This window comes from Cebus imitator, unplaced genomic scaffold (genome assembly GCF_001604975.1).
Source record: "Cebus imitator isolate Cc_AM_T3 unplaced genomic scaffold, Cebus_imitator-1.0 Scaffold121, whole genome shotgun sequence".
NCBI classification, from domain to species: domain Eukaryota; kingdom Metazoa; phylum Chordata; class Mammalia; order Primates; family Cebidae; genus Cebus; species Cebus imitator.
The window spans coordinates 4,822,132-4,841,854 of NW_016107436.1; the positions used below are offsets into that span (position 1 = coordinate 4,822,132).

At 39.6% G+C, this 19,723-nt stretch overlaps 1 protein-coding gene across 9 annotated transcripts in view; it reads right to left on the bottom strand.

Moving 5' to 3' along the window:
* ACACA (acetyl-CoA carboxylase alpha) overlaps positions 1–19,723 on the bottom strand; it is a 324,534-nt gene that overhangs the window by 197,167 nt on the left and 107,644 nt on the right. For all 9 annotated transcript variants that reach the window (XM_017539866.2, XM_037742496.1, XM_037742495.1 and 6 more), the window contains one exon: positions 1,351–1,483. In XM_017539866.2, coding sequence (XP_017395355.1) covers positions 1,351–1,483 — 133 coding nt within the window. The remainder of the gene's footprint in view (positions 1–1,350; positions 1,484–19,723) is intronic.

Below are 19,723 nucleotides of genomic sequence, written 5' to 3' on the forward strand. Positions count from 1 at the left end.
TTCAACCAAGAATTCTTGTTACTGGTCCAGACTGTTAGGAGCTGGCTTCTCCATAGCCAAGCAATATCTTAAAATGTTAGCTAAGCAAATACTTGAGTATGTGCCAGCTAAAATACACTCCTTTCTAACTTCATTTATTTTGAGGGAGAAGTCACAATTACTCAAATCCTGTAAGTTTATGAATTATTCTACCATACTACCATATCAATTACTAGGGAACAGAAGAAAATTAAATTCAGGGGGATGATGTATTATGAAATCAGGAACCAGGGAAGGCCAACCAGTACAGGGCCATGCACTATTCTCTGTTGCCATGAAATGAGATACTGAGCACTGAACATGTTTAAAACCCCTGGTATTAGTCACTTTTCTCCAAAATACTGAACTCCAGTGCCTGAGAATTGCAGAGAATGCCTCAGAAAGAATGGTCACTGTTGTAGAAAAATCAAATAATCCTGAGACTTTCTGTAAACAAATCTTTCATCTCCTTACCTGCCCTGCAGTCACGCCTCTGAGGATAACACAGACTAATAGATACATAATCTATCTTTATTGGAAGACTAATAAAAGGATGCTGCTGAAGTAATAATTTTAGGAGTAGAAATATAGGTCCCCATTCTTTAATCTTTTAATCACTGGAAGCTATTTCAACCGAATCATCCTCTCAGCTCTGACATGGTTTAGATAAAAGTAACACAGAATTACATTTCAAAATACCTGGAATCTCTAAGTATATCATGTGGTATATTCCCTTTAAACATCTCAAATACCTGGCAGAAACCAGTAAGTCACACTGTATCAAACTCTTTAAGCCTTCTCTTCTGAAACTCTCTCTACTCCCTTAGCTCTCAATCCAATGCTGTGGCATATTATCTCTCCACCAGCACCTACAAGCTAATCAATTCCTCACACCCTGTTGGATCAGTGCAGTCCCACCCTCACAAGATCTTTCAAAAATAACTTTTTTTGTTTTGAGACAGGGTCTCTCTCTGTTGCCCAAGTTAGAGTGCAGTGGCACAATCCATAGCTCACTGCAACCTTGAACTCCCAGGCTCAAGAATTCCTTCTGTTTCAGCCTCCCAAGCTGCTAGGACTCAAAAATAACTTTATAAAGCACTATTTCAACTCCTTAATTAGCTATGACTAAATTATCCATGGTAAATACATATTACAGAAAAAAAGTAAAATTATATTAACAGGATGCTAAGGAGGCAGAAAGAGTAATTCACATAAAGAGGCAAAGCCTCTGAGAATCTAAATATCAACTGGGAGCAAATCTAGATAACAAATCTAGGCAGGCATTAAATCTTATGTGCTTTTGACAAAATAATTCAGCAAGTTACAACTTACCTTCTCAATCACTTTATTTCCCCCAAAGCGGGTAACAAATTCTGCTGGAGAAGCCACGGTGAAATCTCGTTGAGAATCTATTTTCTTTCGGTCTCGGCCCTGCTTTACTAGGTGCAAGCCAGACATGCTGGACCTTTAAAAATAGAGAAACCATGAAAATCTATAGAAGGATTTCTTCATACCATCTGTATTTTCTGGAGACCTGCTTTTCACTACCATACCCACAACAGTACTTTCACAACTGCACCCTTGTGAAGACTGCATGCTGGCAGGTCACATACTTTTCAAATAAAAAAGGGAAACGAAAACAATTCTTGCTTGTGGAAATTTAAAAAAAAAAAAAAAAAAAAAGTGTTCCTGAATAATAAAACACAATAAAGTTTACCAACAGTTGTCATTGCAAAGAGATAGGCAAAGGACAGAATAAAATGAGAAGGTATAAATAATAGACTTAAAGACTATTAAAGTCAAAAACAAAAGTTAGAAGGTTGTTTCTGGATCATGACTCTGGTGTGCAGATGACCTTCACCTCTGTATCTCTGGCTTCCATCTTTCTTATGAGCTATAACTCCACATTTTAAAACTGCCTACTAAATGTTTTACCTGGGTATCCCTTAGGTATTTCAAAATCAACAGCTCCAAAACAAAATTACATATAAGGCAGCATAATGCCATATTTAATCAATTTTAAGGTGCTACTTTTTTTCTTTTTACTTTAAAAAAAAATCTCTGAGGCCAAGTACAGTGGCTCATGCCTGTAATCCCAGCACTTTTTGAAGACCGAGATGGGAGGATGGCTTGAGCCCTGGAATTCGAGACCAACCTGGGCAACATGGCGAAACCCTGACTCTACTAAAAATACAAAAATTAGCTGGCATGGTGTTGTGCGCCTGTAGTCCCAGTTACTTGGGGGGCTGAAGGTGAATTGCTTGGGCATGGGTGGTCAAGGCTACAATGAGCCATAATCATGCCACTGTATTCCAGCGTGGGTGACAGAATGAGATGGTGGGTGTCTCAAAAAAAAAAAAAAAATCTCTGAAATTGGTATGTATTTTACAATTGATGCCTTATTAAATTGGCAGTACTGCTTTTGTTGTTGTTGTTTTAAGACAGAGTCTCACTCTCTTGCCCGGCTGGAGTACACTGGTGGGATCTCGGCTCATTGCAACCTCCGCCTCCCAAGTTCAAGCAATTCTCCTGCCTCAGTCTCCAGAGTAGCTGGGACTACAGGCACGCACCACCACACCTGGCTAATTTTTGTATTTTTAGTAAAGACAGGGTTTTGCCATGTTAATCAGGCTGGTCTTGAACTCCCGACCTCAGGTAATCCATCTACCTCAGCCTCCCAAAATGCTGAGAATTACAGGTGTGAGCCACTGTGCCTGGCTGGCAGTACCGCATTTTTTCATTAGTGGTACATAAAATAATAGTGTTTCTAATAAACAATACCACTTGGATTAGACAATATACAATAGTGGAAACAGCACAGGCCTGGGTTTATATTCCAGATCACTCCACTTAAATGATCTTTTGCAAATAATTCAACCTTTTCAGCTCCAGTGTTCTCTTTGTAAAATATGCATAATATTCACTGTCCCAGTTATTTACTTATATCTTTCAGCTCCATGCCTACCCTTTTATGCTCTGCTCTGTGACAATGGGGCCAAGATTCTGCAAACTTCATTTCCAAGACTCCTTGCTAGCTCCTTCCTGTTCTGTTCACCAAACCGGAAGGCAGAAAGGTAAGAAAAGGGCCAGAGACTTAATTCCAATCTCTAGCTTCTTTCAACAGTCTGGCGAAAGGCCATAGAGGTACCAGCAGCAGTGGGTTGTGGGTCTTTGGCAGTCAGAATATCAACCTTGCCGTAATCACTCATCCTCTGGACAACACTGCCTGGGCCTATCAATCACCTGTCAGGCCAGGTCTCCTCAAGGATCTGAGTACCAGCTACTCAAAGCTTATGGCCAGAGGTCCAGGCACCACTCCCCAGAGGACCTTCACCAAGCTCCTAGGTTCTGGTAACACTGCCGCTTCCCTTTTGTTCTCCCAGTCTTGAGGGGTGATAGCTACTTCCTCTAGTTATTAACTCTGGGGTACCTTAGCATGCCTTTTTGTTGTTGTTGTTCTTTTATCCTTCCAGCACTCAAGAAAGCAATTCTCACTAGTGAATGCTCTCTGTTAATAACACCTAGCGCAATTTCTCTTCCTTGTGACTGCACCTTAACTGATAGACCCTCCAAAAGAGTGTTCAGACGATTAAATAAGATAGTGGATATCAGCGTTTGATAGACAGCTATCTTCTTTTTCTAGTCCCATCTTTTCTTCCTTTCGGCTACAATTTAACCTTGATGCTGCAGTAAGTTATCGTTTCAAACTAATAAAATATGATTAAAATCTTCACATATGCAGGACACCATCTAGCTTTCTGTGCACATACGGTGTTTTACATGTACATATATAAATAAAACCAATCTTTCTTTCTTCTCTGAGTGTCTCTATCCATAAAACTCAATTAGTGGACATCTTCCCTATACCTCACATGACTTAGTGTGGCTCTTAACTTGCAAAACCACAACCTACAGGAGCATAACAAGAAGGGACAAGGCTGGGCATGGTGGCTCACACCTGTAATCCCAGCACTTTGGGAGGCCAAGGCAGGCAGATCACTTGAGGCCAGGAGTTCTAGACCAGCTTGGCCAACATAGTGAAATCCTGTCTCCACTTAAAAAAAAAAAAAAAAAAAAAAAATTAGCCAGGCATGGTTAAACCTCCAGCTACTTAGGAGGCTGAGGTGGGAGAATTGCTTGAATCCAGGAGGCAGAGGCTGCAGTGAGCAGAAATCAAGCCACTGCACAACAGTCTAGGTGACAGAGCAAGACTCCATCTTAAAAAACAAAAAAAAGAAGGAACAGTTCAGAATCTAGCAGCTACTTTGCCTACTAAAGGACAGCCGTAACAAAGGTTACGTACTCTGCTGTTGGCACTCATATAAAATGCTCTGTACCCTTCTTAGAGATTGACATTTCAAGCTGCTCAATCTAATAAAATTTTCTTCATCCTTTTCTATCAAGGTATTTAGTTATGTGGCATCTTGACTGGAACTTTAAAGTTAAGAAGGACCATATAGAAAAAGAGGCCCACAAGTAGAATGATTTGTCTAAGGTCACAAAAAAAAATCTGTAGCATAGATGGACCAGAAAACCATGTTTCATGGTCATTTCAATGTTCTTCCAATTACACTATGCAACACATCTAATGATAGTAAACAAATGAGGTCTGAAAACAGCGCCAGGGTACATGTTTTGTTTTTTTTTTTTCAATTGATTAATTTTTCCTTCATATATTCTAACATTTTTATTACACATATTTTTAAATAAATAAAAATTACCTTCCTGTCCTTAACTTTGTCATGAACCTATTTCCTTTGGGGCCCAAGTCCATGGATCATTATCAGTATCAGTGTATAAGACTGAGCAATAACATGAATGAATCTCAAAAACATCATGTTCAGAGAAGGAAACCAAACACAAAAAAGTGTATACCATATGACTCCACTTTTATAACAATGATACCTAATCTATAGTGCAAAACACTGATCAGTGGGCTGGGCTGTGGGAACTGACTGCAAAGGGGTATGGGAATGATGGAAACGTTCTGTATTTTGATCTTGTAGTAATGGTTAGATATGTAGATGTATGTGTTAAAACCATCAAAATACATAATTTTAAAAGGTGAACTTGGCCTGATGCAGTGGTTCACACCTGTAATTCCAGCACTTTAGGAGGGCGAGGCAGGAGGATTGCTTGAGCCCAGGAGTTCAAGACCAGCCTGGGCAACACAGAGAGATCTCATCAGTACAAAAAAATCAAAAAATTAGCTGGGCTTGGTGGCACATGCTTGTAATCCCAGCTACTTGGGAGGCTGAGCTGGGAGATCACTTGAGCCAGGGAGGACTAGGCTGCAGTGAGCTGTGATCACACCACTGCACTCCAGCCTGGGTGACAGAGTGAGACCCTGCCTCCAAAAAAAAAAGGGGGTAAACCTTACTGTACATAAATTATACCTCAACAAACCTGACTTTAAAACTAAACTCATTTAACTGCAGGGCATGATGGCTCATGCCTGTAATCCCAGCACTTTGGGAGGCCAAAGCAGGTGGATCACCTGAGGTCAGGAGTTTGAGACCAGCCTGACCAATATGGTGAAACCCTGTCTTTACTAAAATTACAAAAATTAGCCAGGCATGGTGACACGTGCCTGTAGTCCTAGCTACTCGAGTGCTGAGGCAGAAGAATCGCTTCAACCCAGGAGGCAGAAGTTGCAGTGAGCTGAAATCACACCTCTGCACTCCAGCGTAGGCAGCAGAGCAAAACTCCATCTCAAAAAAAAATCATTTCACTGTCCACATAAAACAGGTCCATTTGACTGTAAATTATTCCTCAATAAAGTTGGCTTTTAAAGAACTGTTACTAATGATATGGAAAGGCAACACAGAGAATAAGGCTAAGGAAGTACCCACATCTTGAAAATCAGCAACTATAGGTACGGCGCAATCAAACATTTCTTCATTCGTCCTCATTACCTTCAACCCTCTAGGCACCTCCACTTCATATCCCACAAGTATTTAAAAATCTGAGGATACAAATGTCAATCAAAGTACAAACTAGGACTGATCTTCTTAGAAACTTCCATTTCTCCATTACCCCTATATACATTTAGATACCTAACCAACATCATGTGCTTTCCAGCAGAAATACAATCTACTCTATCTGCATTATAACATTTTTGTCAGTACCAGTCCAATTCATTCTACAAAATGCAGTTAGCCTGTCAGTACTCCCAGTGAGCCTTTGCTGATACTGATCCTTCCAGCTCCAACCCTTAAGGTGGTAGGTAACTGAGCTTCCCCTGTGCCACACCAGAACTTGCACTTACATCTTTCCTCCTAATCATACTGGACTGTTACATGAGTTTAACATATCTGTTTTCCCCGATAAAGAGTGTGTGTTACTTAAGGTCAGATATTCTTATTCATCCCTTGAGATCAGAGATCCTTGTTTATTGTTATATCTCCAGCTCCAAAGGGTACCTGGCACAGACAGAAGCTGCTCAAACATCTTTGGGGTCTTTTTTTTTTTAAGATAAGAGTCTCACCCTATCACCCAGGCTGGAGTGCAGTGGCACAATCTCTTGGCTCACTGCAACCTCTGCCTCCCAGGTTCAAGTGATTCTCATGCCTCAGCCTCCCGAATAGCTGGAATTACAGGCACATGCCACCACACTCAACCAATTTTTTCTATTTTTAGTACAGATGGGGTTTCACCATGTTGGCCAGGCCGGTCTCAAAATCCTGGTCTCAAGTGATCCATCCACCTCAGCCTCCCAAAATGCTGGGATTACAAGTGGGAGCCACCACACCCGGCCTGCTCAAACATTTTTAAATGGTGATGATTATTATTTATTAATTATTGACAACTACACAAAATAACTACCATTTCTGAGTACTCGCTATGGGACAGATACTATGCTAAGCTCTTTACATGCAAGGCATATTAATCCTGACAATAATGCTGTTTGAGCAACATTTTACAAATGGAAAAAAGTGAGGCTCAGAGGGATTAGGTAACTTGCCCATGATCGTTCACACAGCCAGAGGTGACAAAACAGATCTGAATCCAACCTTTCCGAATCCAAGCCCTTGAACTTGATCCCCTACAGTACTGCCTTAAGTTAATCTGTATTGAATATGGTCAGTTAATTACTCACTGTATATTCATGTAAAGAATTATGTTTTAAGAGCAGGGGTATACAATCTTTTGGCTTCCCTGGGCTACGTTGGAAGAATTGTCTTGGGCCACATATAAAATACACTAATACTAATGATAGCTGATGAATAAAAAAAAAAAAAAGGAGCAAGATCCAAGATGGCCGACTAGCAGCAGCTCAGGATTGCAGCTCCCAATAAAGGCGCAGGGAGTGAGTGGACGCTAAACTTCCAGATGAATTTTTGTTGCCTACGGACCAAGGGGTTCCCAGCGGAGGAGTCCCATGGGTTGCCAGCATGACTCTTTTGGCCGGCGCGGTTGTTTTGCCGGTGTCCCGGTGCGGCAGTTCTCAGTGTGGAATATGCGGGACTGAGTGCCCTTTTAGTTGGTGTTTGGTGCTCCGGGAAGGCAGAGTTGCCATTCAACTGATTGAAAAGGGGACTGACGCCCGGAGGCAGACAGGGAGATTCCCGGGCAGAAAAGCGCCATGAATCTCAGCACTGCTGTTTCAGCTGGCGCTGCTGCCACATGGGAAATTGCATAGATCCTGGCACCTTTTCGGTGGGCGACTGGGGCACCTGGGAGATAATCGGCCGTTCAATTAGGAAAAGAAAAAAAGGGGGCTCTGAGTCGGGGAGCCAGGTGATCAGGCTCAGCTGGTCCCACCCCCACAAAAAAACAGCAATTGGAAATGCTAATGGTTGAGAGTTTCACAGCAAGCATAGCTGAACCCAGGAAGGTCCAGCTCTGTGGGGGTGGGGCATCCGCTGAAGGAAAACAAAGAAACAGAAATAACATCACCATCAACAAGCTGGACGTCCACTCAGAGACTCAATCTGATAGTCAGCAAATACAAAGATGACAGGTGGATAAATCCACAAAGATGGGAAGAAACCAGCACAAAAAGGCTGAAAACATCCAAAATCAGAATGCCTCTCTTCCTTCGGGGGATCGCAGCTCCTCATCAGCAAGGGAACAAGGCCTGATGGAGAATGAGTGTGATGAATTGTCAGAATCAGGCTTCAGAAGGTGGATAAGAAACTTCTGTGAGCTAAAAGAACATGTTCTAACCCAATGCAAAGAAACTAAGAACTTTGAAAAAAGGTTTGATGAAATGCTAACGAGAACAGACAATTTAGAGAGGAACATAAGTGAATTAATGGAGCTGAAAAACACAATATGAGAACTTCGTGAAGTATGCACAAGTTTTAACAGTCGAATTGATCAAGCAGAAGAAAGGATATCAGAGGTCGAAGACCAACTCACTGAAATAAAATGAGAAGACAAGATTAGAGAAAAAAGGGTAAAAAGGAATGAGCAAAGTCTCCAAGAAGTATGGGACTTTGTGAAAAGACCTAATCCACGTTTGATAGGTGTACCTGAATGCGACAAAGAAAATGAATCCAAGCTCTTTGTCTTGGAAATACTCTTCAGGATATTATTCAGGAAAACTTTCCCAACCTAGCAAGGCAAGACAATATTCAACTCCAGGTAATACAGAGAACACTATAAAGATATTCCTCAAGAAGAGCAACCCCAAGGCACATAATCCTCAGATTCACCAGGGTTGAAATGAAGGAGAAAATGCTAAGGGCAGTCAGAGAGAAAGGTCAGGTTACCCACAAAGGGAAGCCTATCAGACTCACAGCAGATCTCTCAGCAGAAACCCTACAAGCCAGAAGATAGTGGGGGCCAATATTCAACATCCTTAAAGAACTTTCAACCCAGAATTTCATATCCAGCCAAACTAAGCTTCATAAGTGAAGGAAAAATAAAATCTTTTGTGAACAAGCAAGTACTCAGAGATTTCATCACCACCAGGCCTGCTTTACAAGAGCTTCTGAAAGAAGCACTACACATAGAAAGGAACAACCAGTATCAGCCATTTCCAAAAATATATCAAAAGGTAAAGAGCATCAACATAATGAAGAATCTACATCAACTAATGGGCAAAACAGCCAGCTAGCATCAAATGGCAGTATTAAACTCACATATATTATTATTAATCCTAAATTTAAATCGACTAAATGCCCCAATCAAAAGACACAGACAGGCAAACTGGATAAAAAGCCAAAATCCATTGGTATGCTGCATCCAGACCCATCTCACATGCAAGGATACACAAAGACTCAAAACAATGGGATGGAGGGAGATTTACCAATCAAATGGAGAGCTAAATAAATAAATAAATAAAATGCAGGAGTTGTGATTCTCACCTCTGATAAAATAGACTTTAAAGCAGCAAAGATCAAAAGAGGCAAAGAAGGGCATTACATAATGGTAAAAGGATCAATGCAACACGAGGAGCTAACGATCCTAAATACATACGCACCCAATACAGGAGCACCCAGATATATAAGGCAAGTTCTTAATGACTTATAAAGAGACTTAGACTCCCACACAATAATAGTGGGAGACTTTAACATCACATTGTCAATATTAGACAGATCAACGAGACAGAAAATTAACAAGGATATCCAGGACTTGAACTCAGACCTGGAACAAGTAAACTTAATAAACATTTATAGAACTCTCCACCCCAAATCCACAAAACATACATTCTTATCAGTACCACATCACACCTACTCTAAAAGTGACTACATAATTGGAAGTAAATCGCTCCTCAGTAATTGCATAGCATTTCACAGGTTTAAATGAAATATTGGTTGGCTGCTTGTTTGTTATTTTCCTCCCTTATTCCTTCCTGTCTCCATTGTTAAGCACAATTATTGGCATAAAAGAGGTTTTCAATACCCATTTTTAGACTGCATTCTAGCCTGGGCAATAAAGCAAGACTCCTGTTCTCTCTCCCTCTTTCTCTTTCATTCTTATTTTTCTTTCTTTCCCTTTTTTCTTTCTTTTCTCAAAAAAAAAAAAAAATCATGTTTTAAGAAAGTTTATGAATTTGTGTTGGGCCTCATTCAAAGCTGTCTTGGGCTGTATGCAGCCCAGGGGCAGTGGTTTGGAAACAGTTTATGGAGAACAAATTTCTTAGATCTTTGCTGACCATGTCTTCCAATGTTTATATATAAGCCCCAAATACATTCCAGCCATACTAACTATTACAAATCTCAATTCTATCAAGAACTGAAAGAATGCCTGATGATGTTATTAAATAAATGACTGATATGATTATACTAATCTGAGAGGACATATACTAAATAAATATAGTCTTAAAGTAATCAAAAAATTAAGATAAAATGAAACATGAAGGAAAGGCAAGAGTAAAGGGCAATGCCTTTTAGGAGAATTTTTTTTTTTCATTGAAACTATTAAAATGTGAAGACACTGGAATGTTAATTTGACTGCTCTAAGAAATAATTTTTTAATGTTGTGCAAAATGTAGGATGAATTTCATATATTCGATTAAAAATATGCTTTGTATCTAATAAGCAAGTTGAACTACTTTTAAGGAAATATATTATCTGTTCAATGGCCTGAGGGATAATAGCTAATTTTAAAGAAGGTGAAACGAGCATTTGTAAAGCTCTGTGTAACTGTATAACATCATGCAAATTTGTATGATTTTATTTTGTGAATATAGTTTCAACTTGCTAAGTAATGCAAAGAGAGGCAAACACTAAACTTACTATTTAAAGATAATTCAAAATTAGACTATATATTGATAGTCTTTTAAGGTTTACCCTTGCTACCATCATGCTGCTATGACATTCTCAAAGCATCTTGAGAAAAACAAGCTTTGATTCCCCTTGGAACTTTCTGAATAAGTCAAAGTGTAAAAACTCCTCTCAAGGGAAAGAAAGCAAAAAGTTAACCAAAAAAAGTCATTCTATAAGCAAGTTAAAAGAAAGATAAGACTTTTAATACAAGCATTTTTCTTTACGCCATCCTGAAAGATTTCAAAATGAAGATAATAAAAAAGGATAAAGAGTATAGGAAGCCTAGGAGCATGGCTCACACCTGTAATCCCGGCACTTTTGGAGGCCAAGGCGGTGGATGGCTCGAGGCCAGAAATTCAAGACCAGCCTTGTCAACATGGCAAAACCACATCTCTACTAAAAAAAAAAAAATGCAAAAAATAGTTAAAAGTGGTGTTGCATGCCTGTAGTCCCAGCTACTCTGGAGGCTGAGGCAGGAGAATCGCTTGAATCCAGGAGGCAGAGGTTGCAGTGAGCTGAGATCACACCACTGTACTCCAGCCTGGGCGGCAGAGCAAGACTCAGTCTCAAAAAAAAAAAAAAAGAAATTCACTCTAGACAAATGACCAATAAGTACTCTAGTGCTGGCACTATCCATGCAAAACAGTAAACATAGTATGAAGCAATGCAAGCATGTATGTGAAATTTGGCTCCACACTAAATCCAGCTTCATACTTAACTATATATATAAAAAAATTGGCAAACTGCAGACCTATTTCTTTACAATACTTATTTTTACTTTAAGCAAGACTAAGAGCTTTGACTATGAAAATGTTAATTAACCAAATTTCTCCAATTCTCTATCAGGTTTTAAGGAATATTTTATTATCTAAATTTATCCACATCTTTCTCCACTACTTACTGATTTCTTAACACTGTTTCAAAAATAACCTTTTCAAATATGTAATTTGAACTAACTTTTAGGTAACTTCTGAGTTAGACAAAATTATTATTTTTTCTCACTAATCACACAACTTTCTGGCACATTTTGTGTGCTAATTATATGTTAAATAGAATTCTTATCCTTAGCAACCTAAAACTTTAGTGAAACCCTAAAAAGCAAGAAATCCTAAATCATTAGATATAAGCATTATCGATAAGAACAATTTCATGATTCTTAGAAATGTATTTCTCTATATCACAACTCTTTCTTAACTGGAACTGACCCAGATATTCAATAAGCATCAAAAATAATTTTACGACTTTTTTTGTTTTTGAGACAGTCTTGCTCTGTCACCCAGGCTGGGGTGCAGTGGCGCTATCTCGACTCACTGTAACCTCCTCCTCCCAGGTTCAAGCAATTCTCCTGCCTCAGCTCCCTAAGTAGCTAGGATTACAGGCACACACCACCATGCCCAGCTAATTTTTGTATTTTTAGTAGAGACAGAGTTTCACCACACTGACCACGCTGTCTCAAACTCCTGACCTCAAGTGATCCACCTGCCTTGGCTTCCCAAAGTGCTGGGATTATAGGCATGAGTCACCATGCCTGGCCAAGATTTTAATTTACACAAAAAGTTTACCTAAAACATTTATCCCATTCACCACACTCAATTCCTTCATTTTTAACAGTTTATTTGGATTACTTCTGTAAAAGGAGATATTAGACACTATCATTTAAAGTTAGTTATTTCCTTGTTAACCATGTTAATAGCCAGTGAACATAAACTGCTCACCTAAACTTAAGTAACAGCCTTAAAGTTAAATATATTGGTATTTTTTTGCCAATAACTCACAAGACTTAGCTAACAACATGAAATTACTCTCATTTGTCAAAAAAAAAAAAAAAAAAAAGGCATACAAACCAAGATCATTTTGTTTGAGCTGAGTTAGTAGCTTCACAACCTCCTAGGCCAAACGTTGACATCTCCAAATATTTAGCAGAGACAAATATCAAATTCAGATAAAAATGTATTCTGACAATTCTGAAGGCGTTTCTATTTTTATTTCATTAATAGTGTTAAAGCCAGTTTGTTTAGTAAAGTTATACTTAAGTCACGTGAACTTGAAAATTGCTTAGGCTTATTAAGGTTATTTATGAGCACTTTTTTATTTATAAGCCAATTTGGGTAGACACAACATATAAGTATACATACAAATGAACACATTTAGACATATATAGACGCACACAAACGAAGATTCAATGGCTTTTACCCTGGATCCTTAAGCCATGAGACAGCAATACAAGCTTGGGGGGGTTTTACTTTGTTTGCCCCAGTAGATAATCCAGTGAAGGCTGGGAACCAAAATTTCAGATAAAGCAGTCTCCATGGCAGTTTGATACATGCAACTCCATCCCACTTTCCCATTCAACAGCAAACTCCAGATTCCAAAGAATATTGGGGCCAAACAGCATTGCAACTTCGAGAGAAAATTCTAAGGAGGGCTTAATACTAGATGTCAGAACTCTGCCTAGGGTGTCCCCTTTGGAAAAGTTGAGATATGGAGGATCCCTGGATCATCCCATTCTGGGGTCTAGTCTTAGAGTGTCAGACGTCTCTGACCTTAGGTGGGCACTGGTGCCGCTTTGCATGTTTTCCCTTCAGGGGGCGATGGCCTACTATGAGGTTTCCTTTCATTACTGGATGAAGGCCTCAACTTCTGGCATCCTAATAACTTAATAAGGCTACACTTTCCCATTCTTCCTGTTCCACTAGAGTGATAGGCACGAACTGAAATGATGGGAACTGGAGGCTGGGTGGGTTTCTTCTGTCCTTAACCAGTAGAGGAGAGGGAAGAATTTAGCATGAGAAAAGAAGGTTTAAGTTGACTGAAACGTGTGCAAGTTTGCCCCAAGCTGTGCCACATATAGGGATCAGGGACCACAACTGGAAAAGATAAAAAAGAGTCCTTCAGAGTGGCCCTGGCCAGAAACCTACAGTTGCCTCTGCATCTAAGCGCTGCCCACCAAGGGTCCCAAGTTGGAAAGGAAAAGAGAGAGAGAGAGAGAGATTGAGATTCCCTTGTATGGAGCAAGGAAAACAAAGGAGAAAAATAAATCTCAAACTTTGGGATTACTTCCCGGCTGGCTTGGCAAAATATGTTACCAGTGGAGGATGTCTAAGTTCTTGGTGTTTTGAACAAAGAATTGTACACCACACACACCAAAAAAGCAAGGAAAGAATAAAGCAATGAAAGCAGAGATGTATCAAAAATGAAAGCTCACAGCCAGGCACACTGGCTCACGCCTGTAATCCCAGCACTTTGGAAGGTAAAGGTGGGGAGATAACTTGAGTTCAGGAGTTGGAGACCAGCCTGGCCAACATGGTGAAACACTGTCTCTACTACAAATGCAAAAATTAGACAGGCGGGGTGGTGGGTGCCTGTAATCACAGCTACTCAGGAGGCTGAGGCACGAGAATTGCTTGAACACAGGAGGCAGAATTGCCATGAAACAAAATCGCACCACTGCACTCCAGGCTGGGCAACAGGGCAAGACTCTGTTTCAAAAAAATCCAAAAATTAAAAAAAACAAAAACAAAGAAAAAATAAAGCAGGCTCTACAGATTGGGTGCTGGCCCAAGCAAGTAGCTCAAAGGTCTGGTTACAGAATTTTCTGGGGTTTAAATACCCTCTAGAGATTTCCATTGTTACTTGGTGTACATCCTATATAAATGAAGATGAAGTAAAGTTACAGTCATTTATTTAGTGTACATGTTATGTAAATGAAAAGGATGTTTCCTGTCATAGCGGAAGTGTTTGTTTTCATTTGATTTAGTTCTAGGTAGTCCTTAGGTTCCCTGCCTCCAGGTCCTAGTCGCTTGCCTCATTCTCACTGTGTTCTCACATGGTGGAAGGGGCAAGGCAGATCATTGGAGCCTATTTTATAAGGGTACTAATCCCATTCATGAGAGCTCTGCCCCATGACCTACTCACCTCCCAAAGGCCTCACTTCTTGACACGGTGGTGATTAGATTTTAATGTATACATTTTGTGTGCATATATTACACAAAAACTCCAGCCCAGGCTGGAGTGCAGTGGCACCATCTCAGCTCACTGCAACCTCCGTCTCCCAAGTCCAACCGATTTTCATGCCTCAACCACCCGAGTAGCTGGGATTACAGGCTCCCGCCACCACACCCAGCTAATTTTTGTGTTTTTAGTAGAGACAGAGTTGTGCCATGTTGCCCAGGTTGGTCTAGAACTCCTGGCCTCAGGTGATCTGCCTGTCTCAGCCTCCCAAAGTGCTGAGATTACAGGTGTGAACCACGCCTGGCCTCAACATATAAATTTTGGCAAAGACACAAACATTCAGACACTATATATTAATATATACTTATAGAGATATATATATATACTCGCATGTTTTATTTCTATATGTATAGGCATGAAGTTTTATATAAAAACAATGTTATATATAAAACACATTATATGTGTGTGTATATATATACATGTGTATATCTATATATACATATAGATAGATAGATATAGATATATTTTTTTTTTGAGACAAAGTTTCACTCTTGTCACCCAGACTGGAATGTGATAGCATGATCTCTGCTCACTGCAACCTCTGCCTCCTGGGTTCGAGCGATCAAGCAATTCTCCTGCCTTGGCCTCCCAAGTAAATGAGACTACAGGTGCCTGCCACCACACCCAGCTAATTTTTCTATTTCTAGTGGAGACAAGGTTTCACCATGTTAGCCAGGCTGGTCTTGAACTCGTGATCTAAGGTGATCCACCTGCCTCGGCCTCAGAAAGTGCTGGGATAAGAGACATGAGCCACCACCATGCCCAGCCTATATATACATTTTTGAAATATATATTTACACATGTATATACATAAAAATTTTTGATGCTATATACACACATACACACACACACACACACACACACACACACACACACACAACATAGATTATACATAATATATGACACCTCAGTTACTTTGAAAAAAAAAAGTTTTAGAGATAGGTTCTCACTGGTGACCAGGCTGCAGTGCAGTGGCAGGAACATATCTCCCTGCAGCCTCAAACTCTTGGACTCAAGCAATACTCTGGCCTCAGCCTCCAGAGTAGCTAGCTGGTACTACAGATTCATGCCACTGCACCTAGCTACTTTTTACTTACCTTTTTTACCTCTGTGACTCTCAAGTGGAAGTTTTGCTTGGTTATCCTCTCAAAAGGTGGAAGAAATTGTAAAAAAAAAAAAAAAAAAAAAGGCAATTATAGAGGTAGTTGGGGGAAAAAAAAGGAACAGAAAAGGAAAAGATGACCTAAAGACAGATTTTGCCAACTCAGTGTTTTTTATTTTCTGTCTTTGCCTAAATTTAGTTGAATTTTCAGTAATTTTCTTTAAAAACTCTACATTATAAAAGCAAGCAAGCAAACAAAAAAGATATTGGAGGGATGCCAGGCACAGTGGCTTATGCCTATAATCCCAACACTTCTGGGGGCCAAGGTGGGAGAATTGCTTGAGTATAGGAGTTTGAGACTAGCCTGGGCAACATAGTGAGACCTCATCTCTACAAAAAATTTAAAAAGAAAAAAAAAAAATTAGCCAGGCATGTGGTGCATACCTGTAGTCCCAGCTACTTAGGAGGCTGAGGTGAGAGAATCACTTGGGCCCAGGAGTTCGAGGCTGCAGTGAGGTGTTTTATGTCAATTCTCTGCAGGGAGGCCTGAAGAAGGCCCAAGAAGGCCTGACTCATTTTCTCCTCAGCCTGAGTTCAAACGGCAATAAGAAAGGTCTCAAAGTGAAGGAGTTCGGAGCATCAACAACTCGAGTCTGGCTCCATGTCAGAACAATTACAGCAGGCACCTTTCCTAGCCCCGGACACACATTCTAAAAACGTTTTCTGTAAGACTACATACTACAAAGAACCAATATCCTTCCTTTACAGCAGTTGAAGAGACTTCACTGGAAATACTAGGCAAATCCAGGGAGTAAATTTGACACATCTGAGGTTCCTTTCATGAAATAATAGCACAGCAAGGTCTGCATGGGGTGCTTGTTTTCACCATAGCTGTAATATCACACACAGGCTCAGGGATCTTTTAATCAAATTCTCAATGCAAAATAAAGGTTTAGAAATTCAGGAGTCAATATGCCCCTTTTTATTCATTTTCTTTAAAACAAAATAGCCTTCATTTTTTAAAGACAGAAAAAAAATGATCAAATCAAATAAATTTCAGGTCTTAGCTGTTAGTACCTTACCAGTACATATATATATATCCCAGATGTGGTAGCCTAACACTTACCTTTGAAGCATGTAATATCTCATTTCCTTATTTTCCTCTGGAGAACCCTCCATATCAAGATGGCAAAGGAATGGAAGCCTTTTCTTCAGATTTTGGCCTTGTAAACACAAGCTGCAGTTCTTCCTTCTGCTGCAGCTGCTTAAAACCCAGGAGGACAAGAGATACTATGCCTTCTGCCTACTTCTTGGCCCTGCTTCAGTCAGACTAAAATACTCCTGATGGCCTCAAACTGTAGTATTTTTGTCTAATTTGTTCCCAGTTTTCCTATTTCCCCACCTTTCTTCCTTTTGGATCTTCTCTCCTCTACATGCATAGCTTACACACAAAATTAGTTGATTTCCCAAGGGAACTGAGAGGAGCCGGGAGAAATCTAAAAGCTTGTGTAACTAGAAAGTAGATTTTAGCAGCTCTGCTTTAGTTGCAGCAAACATGTTTCAACAACAGTCACTTTCTTCTGACAGTCAACGGAGAAAAGCTCCACTGCCTCTCCTGGCTGCCAGGGGCACATGACAAGGAAAGCCCAGAGCAAAAAGACAAAGTTTACAAGAACAATTAAGCCAAGAAAATAATGGGGTCATGAAATCCAGAGGGAGGAGGGCAGCAGGATCTAAATAGGTAATTTCTGAGATCCAATCAAAACAAATAATACCAACTATACATAGGGAAAAGCAGGTCAAGTGGGAAAGAAAGCAAGTAGAAAGGAAACATGCCACTACTAGGGAACTTAGAATCAAGTGTAAGCCACAATTCTAATTTTCAGGCCAAAGCAATGGTACATACAGACACCTAAACTAAGGTTTTATGCACTAAAGCTTGAGAATAAGAACGGAGCTGGTACAAAAGGTATACAGAAAAGATGTGGGTTAAACCCTTAAAAGGAAAAGGGACCCTGACAAATACGCTGGAGGTCTAAACTGGTTTAAGCAGGGAAGAAAAATCCTGCCTAGAAAGACTACTTACTGAGACACATATATTACTGTGAAAGCAAATTTGTCACAGACATATCAAAGAAATAAACACTAGCTGAATGTTATATTGTAACATCGTCCTGTTTTTAGCTTTTACTTAAGTAGATGCTTATGATATTCTGTGTATTAGGAGAAAAAGCAATGGCAAAAAACCCTAAAGGCTTAAAATCTATAGAATAACACCTTTCTGTGACAAGTCCTCAGGACTGTACACCAAAGTCATATCTAACCTGAATCGGGCACCATAAAAAATATTTTCCCATCAAAATGCTGGATAGAGCTAGTAAACAATCTGATGCCAACCATGCGAGAATATATTAAACTTCCAGAAAAACTTCCAAAACAGAAGTACACAAATGATGTGAAGCATAGATAGAAGTTAAATAATCAGAGAGAAGATAAAGGATTACAACAAACCTTGATGTTAAGGACATTTGGACAACTTAAGTCGTAAAGACTCAAGCTGCCCAAATTTGAAAGCAATTCAATCAGGCTATAATAAAATATAGCCTGTCACATATAAATATATATGACAGCCAGCAATAATAATAAAATGGAAGTCCTGGTTGTTCTCTGGTCTGTACTGTGCATCATTCCTTCTACAATATGCCAATGCCCATTAAATTAGTCAAGTTACTTTTCCTTTAAAGAACCAAGCAGACACAGAGGAGCCCTTCTATCTTATGTCTCTTCAGAATAACCTGTCTCAAAAACAGAGCACTGCAGCCTTTGTTCAGGACAGTTACAGTAGCACAGATGAGAAGCTGCTCAATTTTACACACATCTAAGTGTCTACAAAAATAACTTGTTATACAAGTTCAACATTCAAAAATGCAAATAAAGCACTAAGTGTAAAATAAGGCAGACTATTTTGCATTCAACTATATCAGAAAAATATACTAAAGAGGCACACTCAGTAACCAAGTTTACGCTTCCTTTCACCAAAGGGATGTTTCTACAACAATCAAACGCTAACACAGCATACCTAGGTCCAAAAGCAAAGCTAGGGATCTACATAGATCTTTTATGGACACTGCTGCTCACAATCTTTCTTTAATATTAGAATACAAGAAATAAAAGCCACATTCATTTCTCCAAATTTAAAGCATCCCCATTTTAATCTACCATGAACAGTGTCCAACATAGACACATACCTGGCACAAAATCCAACTAGAAGCCCACACTGATCCCAGCATTGTAACATGCCAAACAGCAGGGATGACGTAGCAGTTTACCCGGCAGACAGTGATGCATTCGCTAGCTCGACAGAAATGCAGTCTGAGTGATACTGCAGCACACACACTGTGAGAGACTGTTTTATATTAGGGCTTTTACAAGCAGAGAAATCTTGGATTAAGGATGTGTCTGTGTCAAAATAAAGTGACCATATATTTAAAGGTTTCTCTGTGGACTTTAAATTCTGATCCATTGACTTATATGCCTAGCCTTAAAGGAATGCCACATGGTCTTGATAACTGTGACTTTATAGTAGGTTTTGAAATCAAGTAGTATGAAGACTTCCAACTTCACTCTCCCTTTTCAAAAGTGTTTTGGCTATTCTAGGTCCTTTGTTTGCATGTAAATTTTAGGGTCAGGTTGTCAAATTCCAGAAAGAAAAAGAAAGGCTGCTGGAAATTTGATAATGGACTTTGAATTTATAGATCAATTTAAGGAGAACGGCCATCTTGACAATATTGAGTCTTCTAATCCATGAACATGGACTGCCTCTCCATTTATTGAGATTTTATTTCTTTTCTTTTTTTTTTTTTTTTTTTTTTTT